Source organism: Apaloderma vittatum, unplaced genomic scaffold (assembly GCF_000703405.1).
Source record: "Apaloderma vittatum isolate BGI_N311 unplaced genomic scaffold, ASM70340v1 scaffold10305, whole genome shotgun sequence".
Classification (NCBI taxonomy): domain Eukaryota; kingdom Metazoa; phylum Chordata; class Aves; order Trogoniformes; family Trogonidae; genus Apaloderma; species Apaloderma vittatum.
Genome location: NW_009716497.1, coordinates 76 through 26,461, shown reverse-complemented (window position 1 = coordinate 26,461; position 26,386 = coordinate 76). Strand labels below are relative to the sequence as shown.

At 40.4% G+C, this 26,386-nt stretch overlaps 1 protein-coding gene across 1 annotated transcript; it reads left to right on the top strand.

Moving 5' to 3' along the window:
• Positions 1-6,970: 6,970 nt before the first annotated feature.
• On the top strand, positions 6,971-26,183 carry LOC104267570 (glycylpeptide N-tetradecanoyltransferase 2; the record flags this gene model as incomplete). Its single annotated transcript, XM_009869552.1, has 9 exons — positions 6,971-7,106; positions 12,392-12,536; positions 17,461-17,579; positions 17,677-17,768; positions 17,875-17,991; positions 18,742-18,912; positions 20,056-20,164; positions 23,738-23,908; positions 25,953-26,183. Coding segments are annotated over 9 exons (1,291 nt in total), but the record flags the coding sequence as incomplete, so codon positions are not given.
• Positions 26,184-26,386: the final 203 nt, after the last annotated feature.

The following is a 26,386-nucleotide window of genomic DNA, read 5'->3' as shown; positions in this document are numbered from 1 at the left end:
ACCGTATGTGTCGGTCTGTCCTGTAGACGCTCCTCCTCAACGTCACCTATTGTCCAAAGCAAACGCTGCCTCCGTACCCACACGCCGTGGAGAGCGGAGCGTGTGCCCTGCCGCGGCTTTAGCCGGGGCGGACGCCGTTGTTCAGGCTGTAGTTCCTTCTCTGCTAATCTTGCCTCTTAAATCTTCCCACGCCGCGGATCAGGCGCTGTCGCCAGTTGCTCGGGAGCTGCCGGCAGAGGCAGCCCCCCCCAATGCCGGCCCCTTTTTTCTCGCACCCGTCAGGGCACCGGGGGCCTGGCGTGCTCCACAGCTGGGGCGCTTTTGGGACAGGAGAGTGGGAGAAAAGTGTTTTAAAAACCGACCTCATTCAAATTTACTTTTTTTCTCCCCCCTTTTTTTTGTTTCCAAAGGGTTAGAAAATGCGATTGCAGAGAAAATGCTGGGTGGTTGCAACTAGGAGTGGCTGGAGTAGCCTAAAATAGAAATAGGTTAATCTATACACCACAACACAGATATCTTCCTCGTGAATTTCTGATGCATCTGGTTGAGAGCATGTCTGCAGGTGATTGATGTTTGAGGGTGCATCCTTGCCCGTAGGATTTGCGTGGCAACAAGCAGCTCTGCGTCTGAAATGTAGCAAGAGAAATCCAAGAGACTTAGGAGGACCAACTTGTCTAAAAGGCAGGAAAGGGGAAAACTTCGATGATTGCTGCTCTTGCAGTGAATTCATGACATGCGTGCTGAAGTAGTTGTGTCAAAATAATTATAGTAATATAAATCTGTGATATTAAAAAGGGACAAAATAGTTCTCTCGGGGCTTTCGTTACGTTTGTGTGCACAAATATGCCACAGTCAATGATTCCCAAACACGTAAAAGTAACACCACTAAGAGTGGAGAATGATTATTTAATGCTCTTTGAAGGGGCTGACCTGAAGTGCTGAGCGAGATTGTTTGTTAGCCAGGTGATGCATCCAGAATTCGTTCATACCTTACACCTACTCCGGTTTCCTCTTGTGTTTGTGTGTGCGATGGAGCTGTAGCTGCCCTCTGCAGCGTAGCTAGGCTTACAGCTACGCGCTCAGGCTGCTGTGACAGCGAACGCAGAAGCGGCATGTGAGAAGCAGCCAGGGAACAAAGAATTGCACTTTGGTGTGTTCTGAATCGCAGCTTTGGCTGCTCTTCTCCAGTGTGGATCTCGCTGGGTTCTGAGGGACTGCTGCTGCGGCTGTGGGCTGTACGCCATTCTCCCCAAAACTTGTTTTTTGTTGAATATCCTGAATGTATTTTAATGAGTGTTTCAAGCAAGCTGCTTTATTCGTCTTTGGTTAAGAAAGTGAATGCTTCCAAGTAATATGAAGTTTAATTAAATTAGTGGTAGATCATTCCAGCAGAAAAAGACTGTAAGTATTAGTATCAAATTTCTATGATGTTTCTGATGCATGAAGTCATACTGACTTCTGAAATCCTTTTTTTACCTATGATCTTTGAGAATCGTGTTTGCTGCTATTTGTCTGCAGGCAGAAGTGTTCATCAAATTCCATCAAATGAAAAGAAAAATCTTACATTGCAGCAAACAGAAATAATGTATGGTAGTAGGGGCCTAATTCCCTGTGTTCTCCCTATCATAGTATATTAATTTTGGGGGTAGCTTTAAAGTTTGCTTTGAGCTCTTAGACTAGGTTTTATATACCTAAGCAATTTATAAGTAGTCTTACTAGTTGAAACTATGACTGTGTCAACTGATCATTCTGAATGGTCTCCACTGCTGCCAGTCAGTATTAATTGCATGCTATTTTAACCTGCACTTTTTGAAAGGAGGTAGAGTATGTGTTGCATGTCAGTAGGATTGCTTTGTAAATGAAGTTACTTTCAAGCTGTTTTGTGACATTTAAAAATGCTGACCACAAAAAGCATGGTTTGTATATATATGTATGATTTCGATTTTTTTTTTTTTTTAAAAAAAATCGCTATTTTTTATGTGCCTGAGCACTGAATGACTGCAGCAGGAAATACCATTTGATAGCTCTCAACTGTGCAAATGTCTTTGTCCTCTGTTTCTGCTCCTGTTTTTTAGATGCAGGATTATGTATGTTGTGTGACTCATTGCTGTTCTCCTATTCTATGTCTGCAGCTTTCTCCTGCTAGATTCTTTATGCTGTATTTGTTCTGTTTCATAATAAAGTGTTGTTTACAAAATAACTTTTTTAGTGTGTATGTAGAAGAAATGTATTTATTTCACCTGAATCCACCCTGCAGAGCCTAGCTTTGTTAGGTGTCTCAGTTCACTCTAAATAGCTCCCTGTGCTCAGTGGCAGAAGGTCTTTGGACACAGAACATTTAATAAACAGATGAGTTAAAAATATGACTTTTAAACAACTCCCCCCAGTCCTCACAAATGATTTACTTTTAGTATTTTACTTTGGTAATTGCTACGTGGCAACTTTATACCCAGCACTACTTTTAGATACATTTTTTTAAAAAAACCAAAACATTTTTAAGGTACTGTGGAGGCAGTGCTCAGTTTTAGCAGGCGAGATTTACGTCTTGGAGCACAGCCTTACAGACTGTGGAGGCAGAGGAAACATGCAGAGCTTTGAGGAATATCTGTGAAGGTAGTTTTCAAGGCATTGCTAATAGGTTTTCACGCTCAAAACACTTGCATTTCCAAGTGCTGAAATGTAGGCAAATGAAGCCTTTGTCGAGAGAGAGGCTGTTAGTGACAGTAGTTTGTTAGCAAGTGGAATTTGAAGGCTGTAAGGCCTTTTGGTCACGACCGTCTTGTTCTCCTGAAGTGGTAATAGTCTGATACAGCAACAGGAAAACCCTTTCCAGCTAAGCTTCCATTTTATTTATGAACCAAGGACAGCCCTAGTATAACTGGTACTACATTGAATTTCTTTGGAGTCTTGCCTATATACATTAGATCTGATTATTGTGATCAAAAAGATCTACATAACGTCTTCAGAAATGTAGTTTTGCAACCTCACCCACAGAGAGAGAGAGAGAAAATATTGTGAAGGCCAAACCCCAATGCAGCCCTAGGCCTTTGCAGCTTAAAATTAAACATCTGAAGTACGCGTTTGGTTTTAAATTTGAGAAATTGCTAACTTAAAATTACCATTGCATGTAATTTAAAACAGATGTTGATATTACAAAAAGCTGTTTCTGCTAAAGCAGAACTTAGTGCCCCGAAAGGCAATGAAAATAAAACGGATGAGTATTCAGTGGGAAAGATGATCTCAGATCAAAACCAAGGAAGCCGAAACAGTTTGACCACCTGAGTGACAGGGTATTTGTCGTACTCCTCCTGATTCTTCCATCTCGCCTTTTCATATTTTTGCTCAGAGCTCCACAAAGTTTCTCTGCCTTTGCTGCGTTCCTCCCCAAATGCAGTAAGTATCCCCATATTTCAGATTTATGAAAAAAAAAAAAAGACCAAAACACAACCCATGCAGGGAGAAGCAAGTCTTTTTTCATGTTATGCAAAACACCAGATGTGTGTACCTAAGTGGAAAGGTGTGTGGGTGGGATCATGGGTTTGCATTTGTAACTTGCAGACGAAATTGTAAAACTGTGGGCCTAAGCGACTGTCTCGGAGTCATATCCATAGCCTGTTTCAGTGGTGAGGATAAGTCTCTTTGGAGCAGAACGAGTTCTTTTGACTCTTCTGCTTCAGCTGAATTTCAATTTGCATATCACATTTGTGTTGGCCTCGCTTCTCTCTTATTCATCAGACTGACAAAGCCATCAATGTGGATGCAGTTAAAAATACCTTAGACCGTGTCTGCGCTTAGGCGCACCTCAGCAGGTAGGCTCACCCTCCTGTCAGTGACGTGCTCATGGTATAAGCGTGTCTCTACCAGACTGACACAGTCAAAATCTTCTGCAAGTCTAACATGGAGTATTTTTACTAGTATAACCAGCTGTGGTCTGTGTGGTGGACTGGGCTGGGCTGGGGCAGGTGTGTTGATCTGATGCGTGAAGAGGTTACATTTCCTGACCTGCCAGGAGACGTAGCAGGAACCTGAGTTGCGTATCCTTTCCCTGCTTCCCGCGTGGGACCCGCACGCTTCAGTTGCGTCATTTCAGCTGTAGCGAGGCCGTTCAGCAAAAGAGATTTCATGCTTTAAGGTCAGCTTTCATATAAGTGGGAAACTTTTTAAACTTTTTTGTGTGCAATTTGGCATGAGATACATTTCATCATATAGGTGTATCTGACCATACAAAGGAGGACGCCAATCTTAGTCAGCATACAAGAATGTTTAATTAAGAGAAAAGCTTTTAATAGGAGTCTTTGCTTTTAATCTTGTTACCTTTGCATATCCTTTGTGCTGTCATGACCACCATAATTACTACAGGTTGAGCAACAAAGTTCCTCCCTTCCCAGCCATTCTCACTCCCAGTTTTAGAGCCTCTAAGTTCTTTTTAAGGCAGACCATGAGAAGGACAAAAAAATCTTGAGATGTTTTGGTTTTGCTTTTGCCCTAATTTCTTTGGTATCTCCGGTTGTAACTTGTGTTGGAGAAACCTGTTTACTCAGTAGGAGTTTCTGTGTGCTGCCTGCTGCCAAATGTCTGGGTTGCAGGCGTGCCTACGTAGTTGAAGGACGAGTGAATCTCGCTTTAAATCCTCTTTCTACATTCTGTGGACTGTAACAGTAAAAAAAGACTGACCCAAGCAGGAGACTGCATAAATAACTGCTCTGGACAGTCCTCGGGTAACCTGTCACACAATGATACCAGTATTTGTTTTGCAAGAGGCAATGTGAAAGCTCTAAACCTGAAGGTCACCAGCTGAGGACTGTGATGTACAAATTCTTTTAAAAAGGTGGCTTTAAGTGCTATGTGTATTTTATAGCAATTTAATCCCATCTTCCCTCTTTTCCAGGTAAAAAATCTGTGTTCCTATATGAAAAAGACCGAACAAGGAAAGAAAAAACTTAAGATTTTCCCGGTGAAAGTATACTTTAACTGGGGATAACATTAGTAGACTCTGGCAAAGCAGCTTTTTCTCCACAGCTGCCAAAATTTTTTTTGAGTGCAGTTGTTCATTATTTCACCAAACTAAATAAAACGTTGACCCTCGGGTAATCCCAGTGAGCTGAATTCCCCTGTGGTGTAATTGGGGCAGGCTCTTGCTGACAGGGAAGAAAACAAGTGAGCTGCACCCCTGCGACTCAAGGCCTGGTGCCTGCTGAGGGCGTCTCTTCAAGGGGGGCGTTTGCTGAAGCTCCTGGTGGGTGTCTGTCCCACACAAAAGCCCTTGGGAGTCAGCTCAAGGACACGGTGGCGTCATTTGTTCGCTCTGCGTGAGATGTTAGAGGAAGGCGAAAGTTTGTGGGCAATTCAAGAAAGTAGAAGAGTACCTCATTAAATTAATCTTGGCAAAGATGAAATGGCTTTCCACGCTATTTTCATCTTGAGTTTTGCCAGGAGATGGTGAAGTCCTGTTAGAAAATGTTAATGGAATTGTCCAGGTGGTCAGGCAGTATCTTCGTTCTGTAACAGAAAATTTTCTTCCTGCCTCACTTATACAAGTCCCATCTTTTGTTTGTGCAAAAGCATAGTAAATACTACAAATTCTCTCCTCTCCCTTGTGTGTTTGGTCTGCTGCACGGTTGTCTGCTGACTCCTTGGTCTGATGTGTTTATAATTCCCTCCCCTCTTTCTGGGAGCTTAACTTAACCCTGTGCAACTGTGAAGGGCTCTAAAGGACTTCTCAAGGGTGATTTTTCACTGCAGGCTGTTTTAAAGAGCAATAATGATCTCACAAAAATGAGGTTTTGTTTCTTTGCGTGTTTGATTAGTTGCAGGCATTTGATTTTCCAATTGGGCATCTGGGTGTTTTCTTGCTGACTTCAGCTCTGACAAGGGATAGGTGCTGAGACTTAGTATCTGACTCTTGAAAGCGAACATGTTACCGTGAATAATGTGGCTCCTGCAAATGTGCTGGTCTTAATAACTTTATATTATTATGTTCTTGTGAGTTCTCTTTCCTTTTGTTTGCGAGTATCATATCTGATTTCTTTTCCCTCCAGAGTTAAACAGTTGTTGGTTGTATTGATTTTGTTCTTTGCTGGTGGAAAAACACTCCAGCCCCCAAACCTCAGAATCTGTCTTGAAGTCCAGTGTGTGCATATGGTTTTGTTGGGAGATAACTTCTTGAAGACAAATTCAGTGTTAACTGACTCATTGCCTCCTTATTTGCCTTCCGTCTGAGAGTTGCCAACACCTCCCACACTTTGCAAGTTCTAATCTAATCTTGTTTCTATATCTTGATTATTTGTCAAATTAGAATCTCCTTAAAGAAGAAAGGAATTGTATTGCCAGTAGTCAAAATATCTCAGAATCTGCAACATATACTTTGTTGGTTGGGGGTTTTTAATTAAAGTTGACCCCATTGTACTTACTGTTTTAAAGTACAAATGTTTGGTTTGTTTTGTGTTGTTTCTTACTGTTTTTAGGACATACATCACCACCTAAGTTAGAAACAAAATTCCCTGAAAACAGAATGGTTTTTTTGATTCTTCTCAAATTTAGGTGTATCTGATGGTTAAACGTGAAGTGGAAAAAATATTGGGCCACTAACAGTTACTGAATTTCCAAGGAGGTAACTTACCTGAGTTCCTCCAAGCTCTATTGAATTTGATTGTTTCATGTTTCTGCCAGGTAATAGGCTGGAGAAGAGCCCTGGCTGTTATTCAGTGTCACAATTTGACACTAGTGTGTCAAAACACCTGATTGTGCTGGGGTCTGAGTATAAAATAGATCAGAAAGCACTTGAGGGAAGTTTTTGATCAATGCTCTCAGTTCCCTCCTTCCTTCCTTTCCCCTGCCTTTTTTCACATTCAGATTGCTGTGAGATTTTTCATATTAAAATACTGGGTTTTGCATATTTAACTTTTTTTTTTTAATTTTAAGCTCGACGGTATTGAGTTTTCTCATTGCACTTTCTCTGAATCTCTGGCAGAAGCCCTGGAGGCGACTTGGGAGCAAAGAAGAAGAAAAAGAAGCAGAAGAGAAAAAAGGAGAAACCAAATTCTGGAGGCACGAAATCAGATTCTGCGTCTGACTCCCAGGAGATTAAAATTCAACAGCCTTCGAAAGTGAGAGCCTGGTTCTGTTTTAATTTGTGCTTGTTTTCTAATTTAATTTTGCGTGATGCTTTTGTAAAAGCAAGTTGGTAGCTCTGCCTTCACAAGTCAGAACTAAGCAGTTGGTTACCATCCTGAATAGAGATAGAAGCAAGTAGGACCCGATGTTTGCAGACGGCATGAAGTTAGCTGGAGAGTCATCGTCACCACCACAGTGGTGTACTCTGAGAAAAGCGGAGGAGGAGGTGTTTTCTTTTCCAGCAGTCAGAACTCAGACTAGTGACAGCTTGATTGCAGGGAATCTTAATCTGCAGTGGTAATGCTTTCGAACAGATTTTGTGTTTGATGAATTACCTGTGGTTTAGTCACCACCTAACTTGGCTTAGTGGAGTTTCAGTAACTTGCACAGCATAACGCTATCACATGGCAAGCGTCGGCAGGAGGAGGGACAGCGTACCTGCTGTACTAGCCAGTCTCCTTTGGGCAGACAAGCAGCATAAAATGTGGTAATCTCTAACACAGACTGAGGAAACTTTGTGCCATCTGAAAGGCCTCCGCTGTAAATAAGAATGCAGAATTATGTAAGAGGATGCACAGTCTTTGGGACCTTTGTGATAAAATAGCGTTGTCTACGTGCTTTTGACTGCCATGTTCTGAATGAATGGTATATAGTAAGACCTGGAGGCTTTTTAACAAGCAGCTTTTATCTCAAGAGAAATCTAGATTGAGGAACTGAAGTTCATAACATGATAAGGTTTATGGACCATTGACCATGTTGAAATAGTTCTATTTGCTTTAGCAGATTAACGTGGAGATGGTTACACTGTTGTACCAGTACTTATATTCATCCTGCAAGATGTGAAGTACTTTTGTGAAGTACCTTTCAGCTACCAATTAATTTTAAGGGAAACAAAGTTGTGTTCTGATTCATTAACATGTTGATGGGTTTTGTGTTGTCCCTTTAGGTCTTCTGTGTCACCCTCAATGTTTTGAACAGGCAGGTTTGGCACGGGGACTCTTTGAAATATGTAGATAGACCTTAAGTACTTGCTGATCTCACCACGTTTTGATACTGTGTTTCTGTAAAGCCTGTGGCATGGATTGCTAATACAAGAAGACTGTTTGCGAGTGGTAACCGGGTAACCTGAACTGTTTTACAATTGGAGTGAGGTCAATTTTAATGTTAATATAAAGTCATAATTTGTTGCTGCGGTATGCTGGGAGTTCCTTGGTTTCCTGCTAACCAAACTTATTTCATATTTTGCCTCTAATTGCGTTAATTCACTTTTTTCATGTGCAAGGTATTAGTCCCGAGCGCCTTTCAGTCTTGCACGCCATTTCTCTGGCGTGATGCGTTTTGCAAGTGTGGAATCCGATCTTTGTTCTGAATTGTTTGGAGTGGCACTCTGGTTATTTTACCGTCACAAGAAGTTTAGCCAGTTTGTTAGCAATGTTACAACAGTTTCTCTTTTATTGTCGTAAAGAAAAGCTCTTATTTAAGTCTTTCTCTCAAGCTTTAGGCAGGTAAACCAATTTGCTATTCTTATATGGCTTCTGCTTTTCTCTAGTTTCAAACGCATCAGCGTTGGCTGGTTTTATTTTACACCTTCTCTGCTGTGTTCCAGGTGTACACATTGATAAATAGATGAGTTTGTCTTGGACAGCTTTTCAGTTTTAGATTTTTTGAAAGCATCTGGATCAATGCAGAGAAGTGTATTTTCTCTTGTACTCAGGTGATATTTAGATTTTGTATTCCTTGTGCTATGTGAAATATGTTATAGAAAAAAAAGGCTTTTTAGCATTTGCCTTCTCTTGGTTGGAAAGAGGTTTACAAAATATTTTAGAGGAAGGTGACATTGTGCACCTTACCTCTAAGAGAATATGTGCGGGATCATCAGGTAGTACTTGGTGATGTTTCTGAACATACTGAAAATTATTCTGAAAACAGAGATCAGGTGAGTTTGGAAATGGATGTACTAGTTGGGAGAAGAGAAAACCAGATCAATAAGTGTAACTGTAATTTTTTAACATTACCATGAGTGTAATCACAGCAATAAATGCTTGTTAGCATTGTATGCTTACAGTGACCTTTAGGACACCTCACTGCCCATCTCGCAAGACTTTGATCTTTCCCCATTGCAAGTCCCAGGGATGTAGACTGTCCACAGTGTCACAGGTGAAGCTTGCTGGATCTGCAGTATTATCAGTCGTTGTAGTCACCAGTGGCCTACACAACATAGTCACAGGGACTTCTGGAGATCTTTCGACCAAGCTTCTGCTTAGACCAAATCCAACTAAATCAGGTTGCTCAGACCTAGATCAGGTCGTTTGGTCTCCAAGCATGGAGACTCCGCAACCACTGTGGGCAACCTATTCCAGTGCTTGACTACCCTTGTGGTTAAAAAAACCAGTATATATCTAAATGGGTTTTGCTGGTCTGCAACTTGTGTCCGTTGTTTCTTGTCTTATTCTTGTGCTCCTCTGAAAAGACTTGGCTCAGTTTTCTTTACATCCTCCTGTTAGGTAGCAGTAAGATTTCTCCTACTCCCTTAACCCTCTCCTCTTGTTAAGGCTGGACAAACCGAAGTCTCATCTTCTCCTTGTATGCCATGTTCTTCAGCAGTCATCTTGGTGGACCTCCACTGAGTTTGCTCCACCATATCAATGCTTTCTTTGCAACAGGGATGCCAGAAAAAAGGGGAAGACTAGCTGGCCAGTGTTACTGGTACCACCCAGCACTCAGCTGTCTCTTTGCTGGTCAACAAACTGCTGACTGATGTGCAGCTCTCTGCCCACCAGGGCCTCCCATTTCTTTTCTCCAAAGCTGCCTCCTAGCTGGTCCATGCTGGCCTCTGCCACTGCATGGGCTTTTTCTATCCCAGATGCAGGACTTAATGTTTGCAGTTGTCAAACTTGAAGTTGTTGTTTTCTGGCCTGCCGAAGTAGTTTTGAATAGCAGCTCTGTGGTCTGGCGTATCAACCGTTCTTCCCAACCAAGTGCAGTCTATGAACTTGCAGAGGAAGCACTATTTGTCACGTCCAGATCATTAAACAATATTGACCCCTGGCTTCTCAAAATCCTCCCCCTTGCCTTCTCGAAGATGGGTGTGACATTTCCCTTTTTCCAGTCTTAAGAAACCTCCACCAACTGCTGTGCCCTTTAAAGCCTGATAGGTGCTGCCTGCAGTAACCTTGCTCAGCACCCTCAGATGCAGCCGGTCTGTTCCGAGACACCTGCGCATGATTAGTTGGCTCGGTGGTCCCTGTCTCCTGATCAGAGGGAGTCTCGGGGTCTGTGCTACAAGGCTCAGAGACATCAAAGGTCTGAAGTCAGGTCTTGTCACCAAAACTGAGGCAAAAAAAGTGTTGCGTACCTCAGCCCTGTTGCACAGTGCTGCGAAGAGGTACTTCCCCTAAACTGAAATTAAGCAAAATCACTAATCTTTCTAATTCTTGCAGAGTTCTGTGTAGGTTTTTCTTGCTTTCCACTGAAAGAAGACAAAAAGGGTTGAGAGCAAGCTTCTTAGCTGATCTCTGAACATTTTGAAAGGAAAGGAGATTCCTCCTGATCTCCCTAGCCATGCTGTATTTGTTTCCAGAACATAAACGTTTTACTTTATGTATGCTAGTAAGATCTTTTAGAACCTAGTATTTTTTTTTACATTTTATTTTCTTAATGTAGAAAAAACATTAGAGATGTAAAGTAAACATAAAAAATAATTTACTGTATGTCAATATTTATGTATGATTTCATAATGTACTGATAAGATTTTAGAATTTATCCAGTGACATTAGAAGCATTTATATCTGACCAGTGCATAACAAAAAAAGTTGAGAGAAGTAACTTATGTCACTGTAATCCATATCTAGAATTAGGGTAGGCTTTTAGCTGCCATAGTATTGCTCTAAAGTGTGTAAATATGTTAATTTACAACTACTCAGACAACAGGTGTTTAAAGCACGCTCACAGGTAAAGTTTTGCAATCCTTATGAAAGAAATTGCATAATATTTAGAGAGTTTTGATTATAAATAGAAAATGATGGCCTGCTTGAGGTACAGACAGGGAGTTTTACTCCTTTTGTGACTGAGTATACTAGAGACAGATGCCTGTCCCAAATAAAGCTTTACATCGTTATCGCATATAATTTATGGCAGTTTTTCAAGACATGAATCCTATAAAGAACGTGAAGTATAGAAATAGCAATCCATTGATATTCAGTTAAAAAACCATCTGGCTTGAAATCTCTGTGCAGAATTGCTTAAAATTTTCCAATGCATTTGAGACTATTCCTTCAAATGTATTTATTGCACTGCAGTCTGAGAAAACCTGAGCACAGGCATTCTGTTAGTATGCTCCAGAACAGGACTTACCACTTGGGAGATGACAAAACAAAACAAATAAATAGATTAAAAAAGAGAGAGAAAAAAAAAATCCCTCTAGATTCAGAAGCTTGTTACCGTAATTCCTCTGTACTCTTCTATGTAGGTAAAATTCTAATTCCAGTTAGACTTACACGGAGTGATCAAAAGTGAGGTTTTAAGAGATCAGTTTAGAATTGCTTAGTCTTAGGTTTCATGCTTTTCAATTAACTTTTCTATAAAGATTTTTCAAATGCTAAATGGAAAGTTGATTAATTTTATGTCTATCTGCTTCTGTCAGTTAAAATTATCTTTAGTTGCGAGTGTTGGTACAGCTGGTGTTAGTGGCAAGCTGGTTAACTCCTATGTATGATACAATTTAGAAAGGTATTACTATAATAATTTAAAGTTAATAGAAGGCATTTACAATATAACTAAGGTTAAAAAGCATCTGTTACAGGAATATAGTGTACCTGAAGTACTGAACCATAGTGAATTTGAATATTATTTTATATTGTTCATGTAAAATACAACTTCAAACATCTCTGTGTGTACCAATGGTATCTTTAGATATCTAAGCTGATATAGTTTTTGTGGTTTTATTGTATTTATGGTTAGGGGGTCGGCAGAGAATATAAGAAGCTTTTTATTGTGATACTGGTATCCTGCCTTAGCACTGCAATATTTGTGTTTAAAATGTTGAAGTTTCAAGATTACATGCAAGCACTACTCAGAACTACTAAGTATTTTGTGAAGTTGCTTGTCTGTTGCCCACCTAACCTTCTCTCCTCCTCCCTCCAGAGGTTATGCCTAAACTAACCATGACGAGAAGACGACACAAAAGAATACACAATAGTAAAATAAGTGAACATATTTGTACAACTTGTTCAAAGTAAACCTACTCAATAAGCTTTCTCTCCTGTTTGTCTCTGTGCAGAATCCAGCCATTCCAATGCAGAAGCTTCAGGACATCCAGAGAGCAATGGAGCTGCTATCTGCATGCCAGGGCCCAGCAAAGAATATTGATGAGGCTACCAAACGTAAATACCAGTTTTGGGATACGCAACCCGTACCTAAGCTTAGTAAGTTTAACTTGGCCTGGGCATAAGATCTGTCTTATTGACCACTAAAAGAATGTGTGCCAGGTGTGTGGCATGTTCTCTAAAATGAGTACGAAGTTGGACTCTCTGTGGTAGAGATCTTCAGCCTTACGTGGAATTCTTGATGTTCTCTAGGAAAGTGCTTGCCTCCTGCCAAATCATATGCAACAAAGTATGGTGTTAGTAAATCTTATCCTGATGTTCTCTGTGAGAAGAGGGAAAGCCATGGAAATAGCATTTCTTTGTATATTTCAGGTCTGAACTCTTGAACAACAGAATGTAGAAGTCTTTTTTCACTTCAGGGAAAATAAGAACTCTAGTGGTGACAAAGAGTAAACTTTGATTTTATTTATTTATTTTCCCATATTATTTTATTTCAATAAATGAATTTGCTGTCTCGGAGATAATGACTCTCCTGCTCCAGGTTATGCTGTTTTCTTGCAGCTCAAATTGGATAATGGTGCTTCTCTTATGCGTGGACACTCCTACTGCTGTGTGTTCATGTGCTTTCTCCACAGTGTGCACTACCTTGAAGATGTGCTTTCTCAGAGTCCATTCTCTGTTCTTGGTACCAAGTGAGATGGTGTGGTGACCTCTCCTTGCCTTTAATTTCGTTAAGAATATGGCAGGTTACTTTTTATACCGATCTGATGCCTGGTAATACAATTGGTAGTTCTTAGTCTTTGTTGGAGAAAACAGTTGCAGACTCTTGCTTTTTCTGAATTGCTTTCTGAATCTTCTTCCTCCTTCATTATCTTCAGGTTAAGCTGTTATAACTCTTAAAGTGCCAACGAAACTTGTGGACCGCACAAGTAGAACAGTATCATGCGCAATAGCTGTCATTGTTCTGCAGGTTTCTCTCCAATGCACTGTGGACCATTGTAGAATAAGCAGAAATAAGGTAGAGTCTAAAGTACAGGAGCACTGTGCTTGCTCCCTCCACAAGGTAGCATTCCACTTTAAACCATTTCGGTAGCTTAATCCACAACGATCTCATTTCTTCCTGACTTCCTTGCATAGAGAAGCCCAGAGCAGAGTCCCTGGATGCAGTATTTTTTGCTGGATTGAACTGACCTGTCCTGGCTCTTCTCCATGCAAACTCTATCCCAATACCTCTGTAAATTAATGGTAGTAATTGTCGTGGTAATCCTGCCTAGGTGGAGGAAGAGATTATATAAGTTGATCTGTAAATCAAAAAATACTCTGACTATAATGAAGTTTTTTCAGAGTTGGTTCAGGTGCCTGCACAGCAGTTCCAGGAATTTAGTTCAGGTTAGTCCATATATCTTACAGCACTTCTACAGACATGGGAGTCTGTCACTTGCCAGCCTAAAAGGGCAAATACACAGGCTCTAAAAAGGATTTTTTAACATTGTTCAGTGGAAATAAACTTTGATGAATTTGGCTGGCCGAGGTTTTGTTCAACAGTGCTTATGAATTGCTTCTTGATCTTGTTGGTTTTTTATTATTTTTTTTCTTAAGCTTTTCCTTTATTTGCTGAATGCACATATTGTGAAATGTTCGCTATTTGATATGCTGGATATGTTAAGGTGAAAAAATATATATTGGTTCAAGGATATCTGTAAGGATCTTTGCATTAAATTAACTTCGCTATTCTTCTGCCTTCTAGTTAAAGTTGTTAGCAATAGGTCCTTTAGCTAGGCCAAGTCTGCCATTTAGTGGCAATAACATTTAGACTCTTGAAACTTAGCAGAGTTTGTGTGAAGATGCTGGTAATGATGACCTTCCAAACTGGACAGCAGGCCATAACTATTTGTCAGGATTGCCTGTCATTTGGGAAGGAAACATTTGACTCTCTAGAGCTTGATGGTGGTGATGATAGGGTAAGAGTATTTATGGGTAAGAATCAAGGGGAAGGCCAACAAGGTGGATACCATGGTGGAGTCTGTTATAGATCACCCAACCAGGATGAAGAAGCAGGCAACGTATTCTTTAAGCAACTGGGAGAAGCCTTGTTCTTAGGAAGGACTTCAATTTACCAGATGTCTGCTGGGAATACAATATAGCAGAGAGGAAACCGTCCAGGAGATTCCTGGAGTGTGTGGAAGAGAACTTGCTGACAGCTGGTGAGAGAGCTAATGAAGGAAGGTGCATTGCTGGACCTGTTCTCTGTGAACAGAGAAGGGCTGGGAGATGATTAGATGGCTGGAGGCTGTCTTGAGCATAGTGATCATCAAACGATAAAAGTGTTTGATTCTTTGAGAAGTAGGGAGAGGGGTCAGCAGAACTGCTGCCTTGGACTTCCGGAAAGAAGACTGGCCTGTTTAGGGACCTGGTTGACAGAGTCCTTTGGGAGGCAGTCCTGAATGCAAAGGAGTCCAGGAAGGCTGGACATGCTTCAGGAAGGAAATCTTACAGGCGCAGGAGCGGGCCGTTTTTTTAAAAGCCAGTGGGTAAGAGGCCCAGACTGACTGAACAGAGCTTTGGCTGGAACTCAGGAAGAAAAGTAGAGTTTATGGTCTTTGGAAGAAGGGGCAGGCAACTCAGGAGGACCATGAGGATGTTGTCAGGTTATGCAGGGAGAACATTAGCAAAGCCAAAGCCCAACTAGAACTTAATCTGGCTACTGCTGTAAAAGACAATAAAAAATGTTCCTGTAAATGCATTAGCAACAAAAGGAGGGCTAAGGAGAATTTCCATCCTTTATTGAATGTGAGGGGAAGACGTAGTGACCAAGGATGAGACAAAGGCTGAGCCCCAGCCCCCTGAGCTGGAAGACAGGGACAGGCAGCAGGATGAAGCCCCCTAATCCAAGGGGAAATGGTTAGTGACCTGCTGCTCCACTTAGACACACACACGTGTCTGTGGGGATGGGCAGAATCAACCCAAGGGTACTGAGGGAGCTGGTAGAAGTGCTCACCAAGCCACTTTGTCATTTACCAGCAGTCCTGGCTAACTGGGTAGGTCCCAGCTGACTAGAGTGACACCTGTCTGCAAGAAAGGCTGGAAGGAGGATCTGGGAAACTACAGACCTGTCAGTCTGACCTCAGTGCTGGGGAGTGTTGTGAAGCAGATCATCTTGAGTGCCATCACATGGCACATGCAGGAAAACTGGGTGATCAGGCCCAGTCAGCATGGGTTTATGAAAGGCGGGTCCTCCTTGATTAACCTGGTCTCCTCCTATGACAAGGTGACCCTATTAGTGGATGAGGGAAAGGCTGTGAATGTTGCCTACCTGAACTTCAGTAAAGCATTTTAGACCATTTCACACAGCATTCTCCTAGAGAAACTGGTGGCTTATGGCTTGGGTGGTGTACTCTTCACCGAATAGCTGTGCCCAAAGAGTTGTGGTGAATGGAGTTAAATCCCAGTGGCGGCCAGTCACAAGTGGTCTTGCCCAGGGCTCAGTGTTGGGGCCAATTCCATGTAATACCTTTATCAATGATCTGGACGAGGGCACCGAGTGCACTGTTAGTAAGTTTGCAGATGACACCAAACCGGGTAGAAGTGTTGGTGTGCTTGAGGGTAGAAAGGCTCTAAGCAGAAAGGGATCTGGACAGGCTGGATTGGTGGGCCAAGGCCAACTGTATAAGGTTCAACAAGACCAAGTGCCAGGTCCTGCGCTTGGGTCACAACAACCCCCCCGCAGTGCTACAGGCTTAGGGAGGAGTGGCTGGGAAAGCTGCCTGGTGGAAAAGGACCTGGGGATGTTGGTTGACACTGCTGAACACGAGCCAGCAGTGTGCCTAGGTGGCCAAGAAGGCCAGCAGCATCCTGGCTAGTGTGGCCAGTGGGACCAGAGAAGTGGTTGTCTCTCTGCACTCAGTGCTGGTGAGACTGCAGCTCAAGTCCTGTGTTCGATTTTGGGTCCCTCACTACAAGAAAGAGGTGCTGGAGCATGTCCAAAGAAGAGCACTGAAGCTGGTTGAAGGGTCTGGAAAACAAGTCTTATGAGGAGCATCTGAGGGAACTGAGGTTGTTCAGCCTGGAGAAAAGGAGGCTGAGGGGAGACCTTATCGCTCTCTACAACTGCCTGAAAGGAGGTTCTAGCAAGGTGAGGATTGATATCTCCTCTCATATAATGAGGGATAGAGTGAGAGAAAGCAGCCTCAAATTGTGCCAGAGGAAGCTTACATTGGATATTAGGAAAAATTTCTTCACCAAAAGGGTTATCAAGCGTTAGAACAGACTGCCCAGGGAAGCGGTTGAGTCACCATCCCTGGAGGTCTGTAAAAGATGTGTAGATGTGGTGCTTAGGGACATGGTTTAGTGGTGGACCTGGCAGTGTTAGGTTAATGGTTGAACTCCATGATCTTAAAATATCCTTTCCTACCTAAATGGTTCTACAGATGGTTCTGTGCTTCATAGAAGAGGCACAACTTCTGTTGACAGCTGTACACTGAAGGACTCTAGTTGTAAGTAAGGGAGGAGAAGAAAGCATACTTTCCTGTAGGATTTTAGAACAAGTTTCACATTTCACCAGCATCCTTTAAGTGCCCTGACTTTTACTATGCTGCTGCTCCCGAGTAACCCTGTTGAGTTCAGGTCTGTTCAAGTCAGTGGTGAACAGGATCCGAGCTTGATAGCTGTGAGTACAACATGCTTCTCTTGGTGAGACTGTGGATCTTGTGGCTGGCTAAATCCTGTGCATGTGCTGTCTTGTGTTACGAAATACTAGGTATAGTTGAGGTAGAGGAGTTCTGTGCGTATATGTAGATTTTCTGATGAGATAGTTGTTAGTCTGAATGCGATCTGTGAGAATGAAGAGTAATATAAGCTAATAATGTTAATTTTCTTCCTAGTGTTTTTAAAAGCTTCATTTTTCTATCACATAATTATGAGAAAACACGTGATGTGAGTTAAATGTGGTTTTCAGAACTATCAGGAAAGTTAGCAATGTAACTGTTCTCCTTTTCTTTTTTTTTTCCTTCTCCTCCATCAAAAGATGAAGTTATAACTTCACATGGTGCTATTGAACCAGACAAGGACAATGTCCGCCTAGAGCCATATTCTTTGCCGCAAGGTTTTATGTGGGACACGCTGGATCTTAGCAATGCTGAAGTTGTAAGTATACCAATTTTTGTATGGAACTAAAATAATGGAAGTTTTTTCTGACTGTGTGTGGATAAATCTTTGGATTTTTTTTTGTATGTATTTTCAGCTGAAAGAGTTATACACACTGTTAAATGAGAATTACGTAGAAGATGATGATAATATGTTTAGGTTTGATTACTCACCTGAATTCCTTCTGTGGTGAGTAGCAAGTTCCACATTCTGCTCTGGCTGGAGTGCAAAGGAGGGTGTTTTTATTACATCTTCTTAGGCAGTAATTTGTAATTATTTTTGTCATCAATTCTAGGGCGCTACGTCCTCCGGGCTGGCTACCCCAGTGGCACTGTGGGGTTAGAGTGTCTTCAAACAAAAAACTGGTAGGATTCATAAGTGCCATCCCTGCAAATATTCGTATTTATGACAGGTAAAATGCATCATTACTTTTTTTATTTGTAAAAGAATAATACCACGTAACAAATTTTAAACTGGTATCCATTGCCATAGAGAACCTAAAAAGAAAGAAGGAGGCTCACTGACCATAAAGAGTCAGAAAAATCCTCTATGTAGCAAAGACACTTTTTTGGACTGTTTTCACTCTTCCCCCCCGCCAAATACCAACTCGTGGGATTCTTACAGTGAATGTATGTAGCAGAGACACTTTTGTTGACTTTTTTCATTCTTTTTCCCCCCCAAAAAATACCATCTCATGGGCTTCTTACAGTTAAGACCAGTAATACATATTTAAGGAATTTTCTTACTGATGGGTAATACAGACTAAAACATTATCTGACCCCACTGGAGAATATTTAAAGGACAGTCAATTCAGCTGGACTCCTTAGCCAGATCTTCATACACTGACAGTCATAAAGTATTGGTACCAGGTAGCATGTACTTGGGTGCCATTCTGCATCTTAAAGTAAGGGACCCGGTTAAGTCTCAGTAGAGCTCTGAAAACGGAGTGTTGCTGTCACCTCAGACACAGCTAGCATATTGCACAATTTGCCATTGCAGTGCCAATATCGTAGATTAGTATTTGTTGCAGGTGTACTTTGTCACAGGCCAATTTATTTTTACCTCAAATTCTTCTGTCACAACATAGAAAACTACAGTTATGCAAATGAAAGTATGCAACTCTCTTTTTAATAAACTTTTCCACTGTTTAATGTTCTTTTAGCATGAAGAAAATGGTAGAAATCAATTTTCTGTGTGTCCATAAGAAACTGAGATCTAAACGGGTAGCACCTGTACTGATTCGGGAGATAACCAGAAGAGTAAACCTGGAAGGAATTTTTCAGGCTGTTTATACTGCTGGAGTGGTACTCCCCAAACCTGTGGCCACTTGCAGGTAACCTAGGTGATGTTCGTAATAATACCGGCTCCTACAGCAGTCATTTTAAAGAACACTCTGTAATTGGCTAGAGACAATAAAAGGATAAAATTCAAAGAAATTGAATGTTGTGGCCTTGACTAACCTGAAGGCCTGAGTTTTTGTCAGGGTGGGTGTGGTTTTTTTGTTTCTTTATTTTTTTTTCTTTCTCTCCCAGTGACTGGGATAAAACAGCTTCTCAGACTAAAATTTATTTTTGTGTTTCTTTATTGTACATTAAATAGCCTAAAATAGATGTTTCTGTCGACCCTGTGGTGGAAGCCAGGCTAGCAATGGCAACACTGTTGTGTACCTGTGTCTTTCGAGTGATCTGATTACCTGCTGGGACACTTCCCTGTTGACCTGGTCACTTGCCAAAGGCAGCAGAGTGTTTCTGGGAATTGTGTGATTTGCTTTTTTGAAATACTTTCATCTTTCCTGGAGAAAGGAGGACTTGATTGGCTTTTGATAAAAAGGGGAAACCTGTCACGTGAGAAGAGTTGTATGGAATCAAGTATAATTTTGTTTGCTTGGAATAGATTTTATTTCTACTGGGAAGAGTTCAGTTCCAGTAGTATTAGTTCAGCTGCCTATCCTTTTGGAGGACAGAATACTTTTTGATTTGAAATTCTTTTTGTAACTGTCATCACCAAAGATCCTTTAAGTTTCTGTAAGGAAAGATGGGGGGGAAAAAAAAGAAAGCTGTGCTGTGTTAGAGTAACCAGGGATGTTTTGTCGCACAGTAATCTCCTAGGAAGAGATCTCCTGGAACAAACTACTTGGACATGAGCAGGGGGTCCTGTCTGTACGAGAGAATAAATGTTACCATATAAGTGTGGTGAGATTGTCAGGGCTATGACAAGTACTGAAATATTTAGCCCTTTGATTACTCATTCTGGAGTAAAAAACATTTGCTTAGATTCAAAATACAGTGAAAGCAGGCCTGTTCAAATTCTGTTGGTTGGATATGGCTTTTCGTTATTTTTTTGTTGCTCAGGCGTCTTACAGACGTAGTACAGGCTTGTGTAGAAACAAATTTGGAGAGGAGAACGCGTAATGGGAGAAAGTAGGGGAAATGATGCTTAAAATACTATTTAATCTCATTATGAATTTTATTTCCAGGTATTGGCATCGATCACTGAATCCTAGAAAACTGGTGGAGGTGAAATTTTCACATTTGAGTAGAAACATGACTCTACAAAGAACAATGAAGCTCTACAGACTTCCTGATGTAAGCAGTATGACTTCTAGAGAATCCCCACAGTTATTGTGAGGCCCAAAATAACCTTCCATCTGTCTCTGGCAGTGCAGGCTTTTCTGTGGAAAGGCAATGCGTGCAGAACATTAAAAAAAAAAAAATCTGGTTGACAAAAAAGACCTTAAGGGCTATGCTAAACAGAAAAGATTGTTGCTAGAAATGTAGGTCTGTATGTGGAGAAAATGTAAATTTTGACCTAAAAGCCTTAAACAAACCAAGAGAAAAAACCAGAAACCTTGATTTCAGTAGGTGGGATTGAGCTGAAGGTGCATAAGACTATTCTCATTATGATTACTCTGATAAAAGATTACTGGAACAGAAAATTAACAGTTCATATCTTAAAATTCTCAGAGAAGTCCATGAGAACGTTGGCTGGTTGCACTCTTAATTCATATTTTTTTCTGTTCTGTCAGAGAATATTGTTCTGCAATGAGCAGACTCAGCAAAAGCCACCTCAGTACATTGTGTACTGTTTATTTTCATGATCTAGCAAAAAAAAAAGTGTTCCTTATAGCTAGGTTAGTTAAAAATATTTTTTTCTCATGTTGGCAGCTAATAGGCTGGCAAAAAGCCTTAGGTTGCATTTCTGTGGCAGGGCAAGTCACTGTAAGTAGTCTGAGATGTGCTATTAAAACATCTCCTCGTTGCTGTAATTAATGGCCAGTCTAAGCTTTATGATTGAAAACAATTTCTTTGCTCGTCAAAGCTGCCTTTCTATTTGGAGGGATCCTTTACCTGTACTATGTCAGTAAAGCTTTTATTTTATTTAAACAAGCCTACCCTTTTGGGTTAAAACAAAACATTTTTCCCCTCATTCATAGCACTTTATGTATCTGACTGTGGAGAATTCTGGCTGGTTATATTTAGCTTGATGCTGCGGCCTCTCTTACTACTTACTGACTAATACTCTAAGTGCTCCTCGGTATAAAGCAGGGGCCGTGGCTTGGTCTGAGCTCCTGCTGCTGTCAGAGAGACTCGTTTCCCGCACTGCTTGCGTGCTGCCTGCGACTGCACACACGGGCTCTCCCTTGCGTGCAGGGCAGCAGTTTTTCAGAGCTTAAGAATTAATAACCAAATTAATTAGGCTTTAATCTTGGAGGGCTAAATATAGCTTCTGTCAAAGCTTGAAGACATTTTTAATAGTCTATAAAATTTTGTGCAATAGACAATTTGAAATACAGGTTTTAGTGTGACATCTAGTACTGTTTCTCAATGGAAACAATACAGGAAAAAATAGTTTTAAGAATGAGTATCTTACTTACAGAACAAGAAGCATAACTGTAGAGAATTTTTAGAAACAACAGCAGTTCTGCTCTGATCATCTTCCTTTACCATAAACCCCAGATTTCAACAGAAAAATAAATTCTGGAAAACAAAGAACACATCACATCTCATTCATAAAATATAGCTAAGGCAAACATACTGTACAAAGATGTGCAAACAAAAAATGGATGCTTTGAAAATCAGCTTCTACAGCTAAGTGCCATAAGAGTCCATATGCCTCAGCTGCTTATTTTTTTTTAGATTGGACTTGAGAGCTTCTCCTGTGGAAAATAAAGTTTTAATCTGTGTGCTAATGTTTTCTCTTTAGGTCTTGTGCTTTGGGATTTTTTGGAGGTTTTTGGGTTTTTTTCCCCGTAAGAAGGGGTTTAAGTGCTCTTGAGGATCTTTATCCTCAGTTTCAGGCTGTTGTTACAAACAGTACTGTCACACAGATTTGTCATTTAGGCCACACTGTCCTGTCCCTTAGAAGCAAACACTGTTACTTGCATTTTAACCTCTTTTCTTGGCATCCTTGGAATATCATTGCCACTGGGAGCTCATCTCCCTTTAAGAGGAACTAACCATTCCCAATCACTGAAACAGTCTGAATTAAAAAGGTTTCCAGAAATAATAAATACTGTAATTAATAAATAGTACCCTCACTGAAAGCTGTGTTTGTGCATGTACCTATAGATATAAAAAAAAAAGTTCATTTTCCTAGATGTTTCATCTGTTGGGCAAGGAGTTTTCTGAGTCAGAGGTAAATTTTGGCTGTGTTTAGAATAAAGACAGGAGCGTGTTTCTGTCTTTTCCTGACTGATTGATATCCTCAGCCACGATACTCACATGACTATATGCTTGGTGCAGCTTGGTGTGTGGAGCAGAGAAACAAATTTTAGCCCAGTTCTGTACGCTTCCTTTGCTTCTGGGGCTGCACATGGTTACTTACTGGTGGCCATTCTGAGCGTTGCTGGGGGATAGAGATGTCCCAGCTCAGCTGCTTTTCCTCCCATCCTGCTCCAGTCTTTGGCTGTAGAAGGGGGACAAAGGCTTGGAGGCAGCTGCAGTTAACCTTTTGTATTTTAATTAATAAGGTGTTTATGAATGAAATACAGCATAGGAAGTGCCATTTTGACGAGTCAGGTGAATATCCTTATGGATTCAGGGCATTTAAAAATCTAGATGATGTGCTGTTGTGGAGGCTGCTCAAGGCAGCAAGAAGACTAAAATGTAAAACACAGGCCAGAGCTGTGGCAAAACGTGCCTTGATTTTTGTATCTGGCTGCTGACTCCCAGAGTATGTGAATAAATACCTCCCCCAGAATAATGCCTTTAGAGCAGAGCGTAATCAGCTACACTAATTTCGGGCTTCCAGTAATCAAATCTCTACCTGGCTGCTCTTGCAATTGACTTTTCTATGATTAATGCGATACGTGCCCAAGTATGTAGCTCAGACAGATGAAGCAGGATAAATGAGCTCTGGAGAGAAAGAGCCTTAGCCTTCTTAAAAGGAAATACTCGAGAAAACTAACAAAAGCTGGGAAGAAAACTTCAATCTCCTGTCATTGTTCAGATATTAACTGCATAGTACTGGACAGCAGTTTTTTTCCTCTTCTGATGTTTGAAGTCAAATAACTAACTTTATTTGCTAAAATACTGTAGGTTTTTAATTTACGTCACTATAAGTCTTGGGAAGCTTTTTTATTAGAAGAACAGCAGTTGTGTCTGTATATAAAGTTGAGTTAGAAGGGAGTTTGCAAGTGTTATACGTGGAATTCTTTTGCTAAATAATTTCTAATTAAACTTTATCAGCTGACTCTGGTTTATAGCTTGACTATGATTTTCATAAGTCTGAATTGCAAGTGTTCTTGTCTTCAGATTAGCTTCTGATATGCAAGTTGCCTTCTGTTTTGTTTCTGTATCTGAGTCCTAGGTAGTTTAGAAGATAAGAAATAAGACTGACCTAAAAAAAAAGAAAAATAATACAAAATATGTGAAGTCTGTGCTGTTGGCAGTAGTATCTCCCTGGAGAGAAGAAGTTGTTACGATAATGAAATCTGAAGATTGAAGAGCCCCAGACTGTCTCAATAATTAGAAGAGAGGGAATTCTGATTGAAAGCTGTTTGTAAAATAGCATAATGAATTAGGTGGCTGGGGTAAAGTAGGCTAATAATGAGTGCGTTACAACAAGAGGAGTGACTCTGCAACCTACTTTCAGCCTTTGCTCTGTATGCAGTTTTCCTTTTGGCACCTTAACATTTGTCTTTCTTTTGTTACGGTAAGGCCACAAAGACTTCAGGTTTAAGACCAATGGAACAAAAAGATACTAAAGCAGTACAAGAATTAATCAACACGTACTTGAAACAGTTCAATCTTGCACCTATGATGGACGAAGAAGAGGTAGCCCACTGGTTCCTGCCTCGGGATCATATTATTGATACTTACGTAGTAGAGGTAAAACATGTCCTAACTACCTCATAAATGCATATGTGAATGCCACTTACAAAAATTCCTATCAGCTTCAAGTTTTTGAAATGTGGACAGTATGAATTACATTTTTTTGATGGTATGTTACAGTAAAGTATTTTTTTTCCTATAAAAGAGTGTGTGTGTGTGCACATATATACATGTATATGCATGAGTATATGTAAAATAGAGAAGGTAATATCTCATGATGCTGTCATGAGTTGCTGTCAGCTAAGAGTTAATTATAATGAAAATTATAGTCTTTGACCACTAACAAGATGGAGAGCATCATCTGTTCCTACCACTTACTGCTCCTTCCCCACCACAAACACCCCACCCTCCAACCTGTTGGTCACACCGCTTCTTACAAAATAAGCAGTGCCAGAATACATTAGCACTTGCATTGGAAATACTCAAGGCATGGCTGGAACAGCTGCGGTAAAGCTCGCAGAGAAAGATACACTCTTCCCGAGGAGTCCATGCTAAATCAGTTGCAGACGTGTTTAGGGAGCATATTGCGTTGCTTAAAGCGGTCAGGTTATTTGAAAATGATCAGCGCTAGCATCCTTAAACCCACCAGCTCCTCACAGAAGCTGCAGGCTGTGAAGCTCGATGTTCCCACGCTGCAGCCTGCATTTGTGCAGGAGTCTCAGCTTAATTTAGAAACTTAATGCTGCTGGAGATGAGACATTGTCATTGTCCAAGCTTAGCTTTCTACTTACTTTGTAGTGGATCTAGTACTCATTGGACACTTCCATGGGCTAATTCAATTTATTATCCCTCCTTGCTTGTTTTGCACTGTCTGTTGAACTAGTTTTTCACTATAGCTATACAAAATGTAGGTTTATTAGTGCTTAGAATCTTTTTAAGACCTGTGTGACCTGGAGAAGTTAGTGTCTGATTTTTAAGTCATATTCATAATGTGCAGAGCTAAAACATTACAATACTGTGTAATTCCTGAATTAATATTGTCATCATCCTTAGAGAATTTAGTGAGTGACTTAACAACTTTTCTGTTAATTGTTGTTAGTTTACTGCAGAGTCTGTACCTGCTCTTAAAGACAATGGAGCTTTTGCATGTGATGGATTCAACTCTTTCACTTTTTAATGTAGAAGTACAATCAGTTTAAGGATCCTTGTGAGGTCCTTCGTTGAGCTCAAAACAGCAGGCACCTGTCATTCAAAAATGAAGCAAAAAAGCAAGAACAAGCATTTGTGTGTCTCCTTTGCTTTACCATCTTGGAGATATCAGAGACCCTGTTGGAATAGGAAGAGTGGAAATCTGGGTAGTTCTTTTGTGCTCAGCATGTCAGTCATAACCCATGTAATAATTATTCCCCATTTTCTACTAATCTATACTCTTGAAAATGTTTAAGCTTCATTAGGTGCATGAAATAGTATTTAGGAAGTTTTATGTAAGATACTTTAGATTTCTGGATAAGTACCTTTTTTGATGACTACTAGTTTTATTAGAATTTCAGTGTGATTTAGTACTGTTGTCTAGTAAGTAGATTGTGCTCGTTGGTTAATAATCCCTAGAGCTGCTGCAAATATGCTTTGTATACCAGCACAGTATACTTTTTTCTGGTTTTAGAAAATCGAGGAAAATTATTCCTCAGTGTGAAAGTTGTCAAATTAAAAAAATATATTACTTTTAAAAAATGTTTCCTTATTACTTTTAAAAAATGTTTTTCATGGAAGCGTGCTTTGTTTATAGCAGACTAAGCTTGGGAAACAAATTGAAATGCTTTGGCTATTGTTTATCAAAATGTTATTGGTGTAATAGACCAGGAAAATCCAAATGTTTGTTTCCTTCTCTGAAGTATATCCTTCACTCTCACTTTGATGTGTAGATACATCCTTGGCAAGAATTCAGTTTCTTCAGTTCTTAGCCAAGATTACCTCTTATACCATAATACAGTGTGCAAAACTATGGTGCATTTATTACTTATCTTCTGTAGAACTGCCATATTAGCTTAACCGATAACTGGCCAGTTACCTCTTACTAATTGATTTTAAATTTTTTTTATAGGGCCCAAATGGTATTTTAACAGATTTACTGAGTTTCTACACATTACCTTCAACAGTGATGCACCATCCTGTTCATAAAAGCCTCAAAGCTGCCTATTCCTTTTACAATATTCATACAGAGACCCCCCTCTTGGACTTAATGAATGATGCCCTCATTATAGCTAAATTGGTAAGTTATGAGTTCGGGTTTTTTCTGCTTGTGTCACAAAATTTTTCTTACAAGTGTAGCAAGGTAAGAACTGTCAGCAATTTATCCATGCCATCGCAGTCTGTTTTCTTCTACTGTCTACAGCAGAGAGTGCAGTTGATGAGACATATACAGTAGATGTATTAAAATATAAAACTACGTTTGTTTTTTTCCTTTTTACTTTGAATGATGCTAGGGATTGACAAGTGCATGCAGATGTTTGCAGTAGCTTGAACTGTGTAAACATC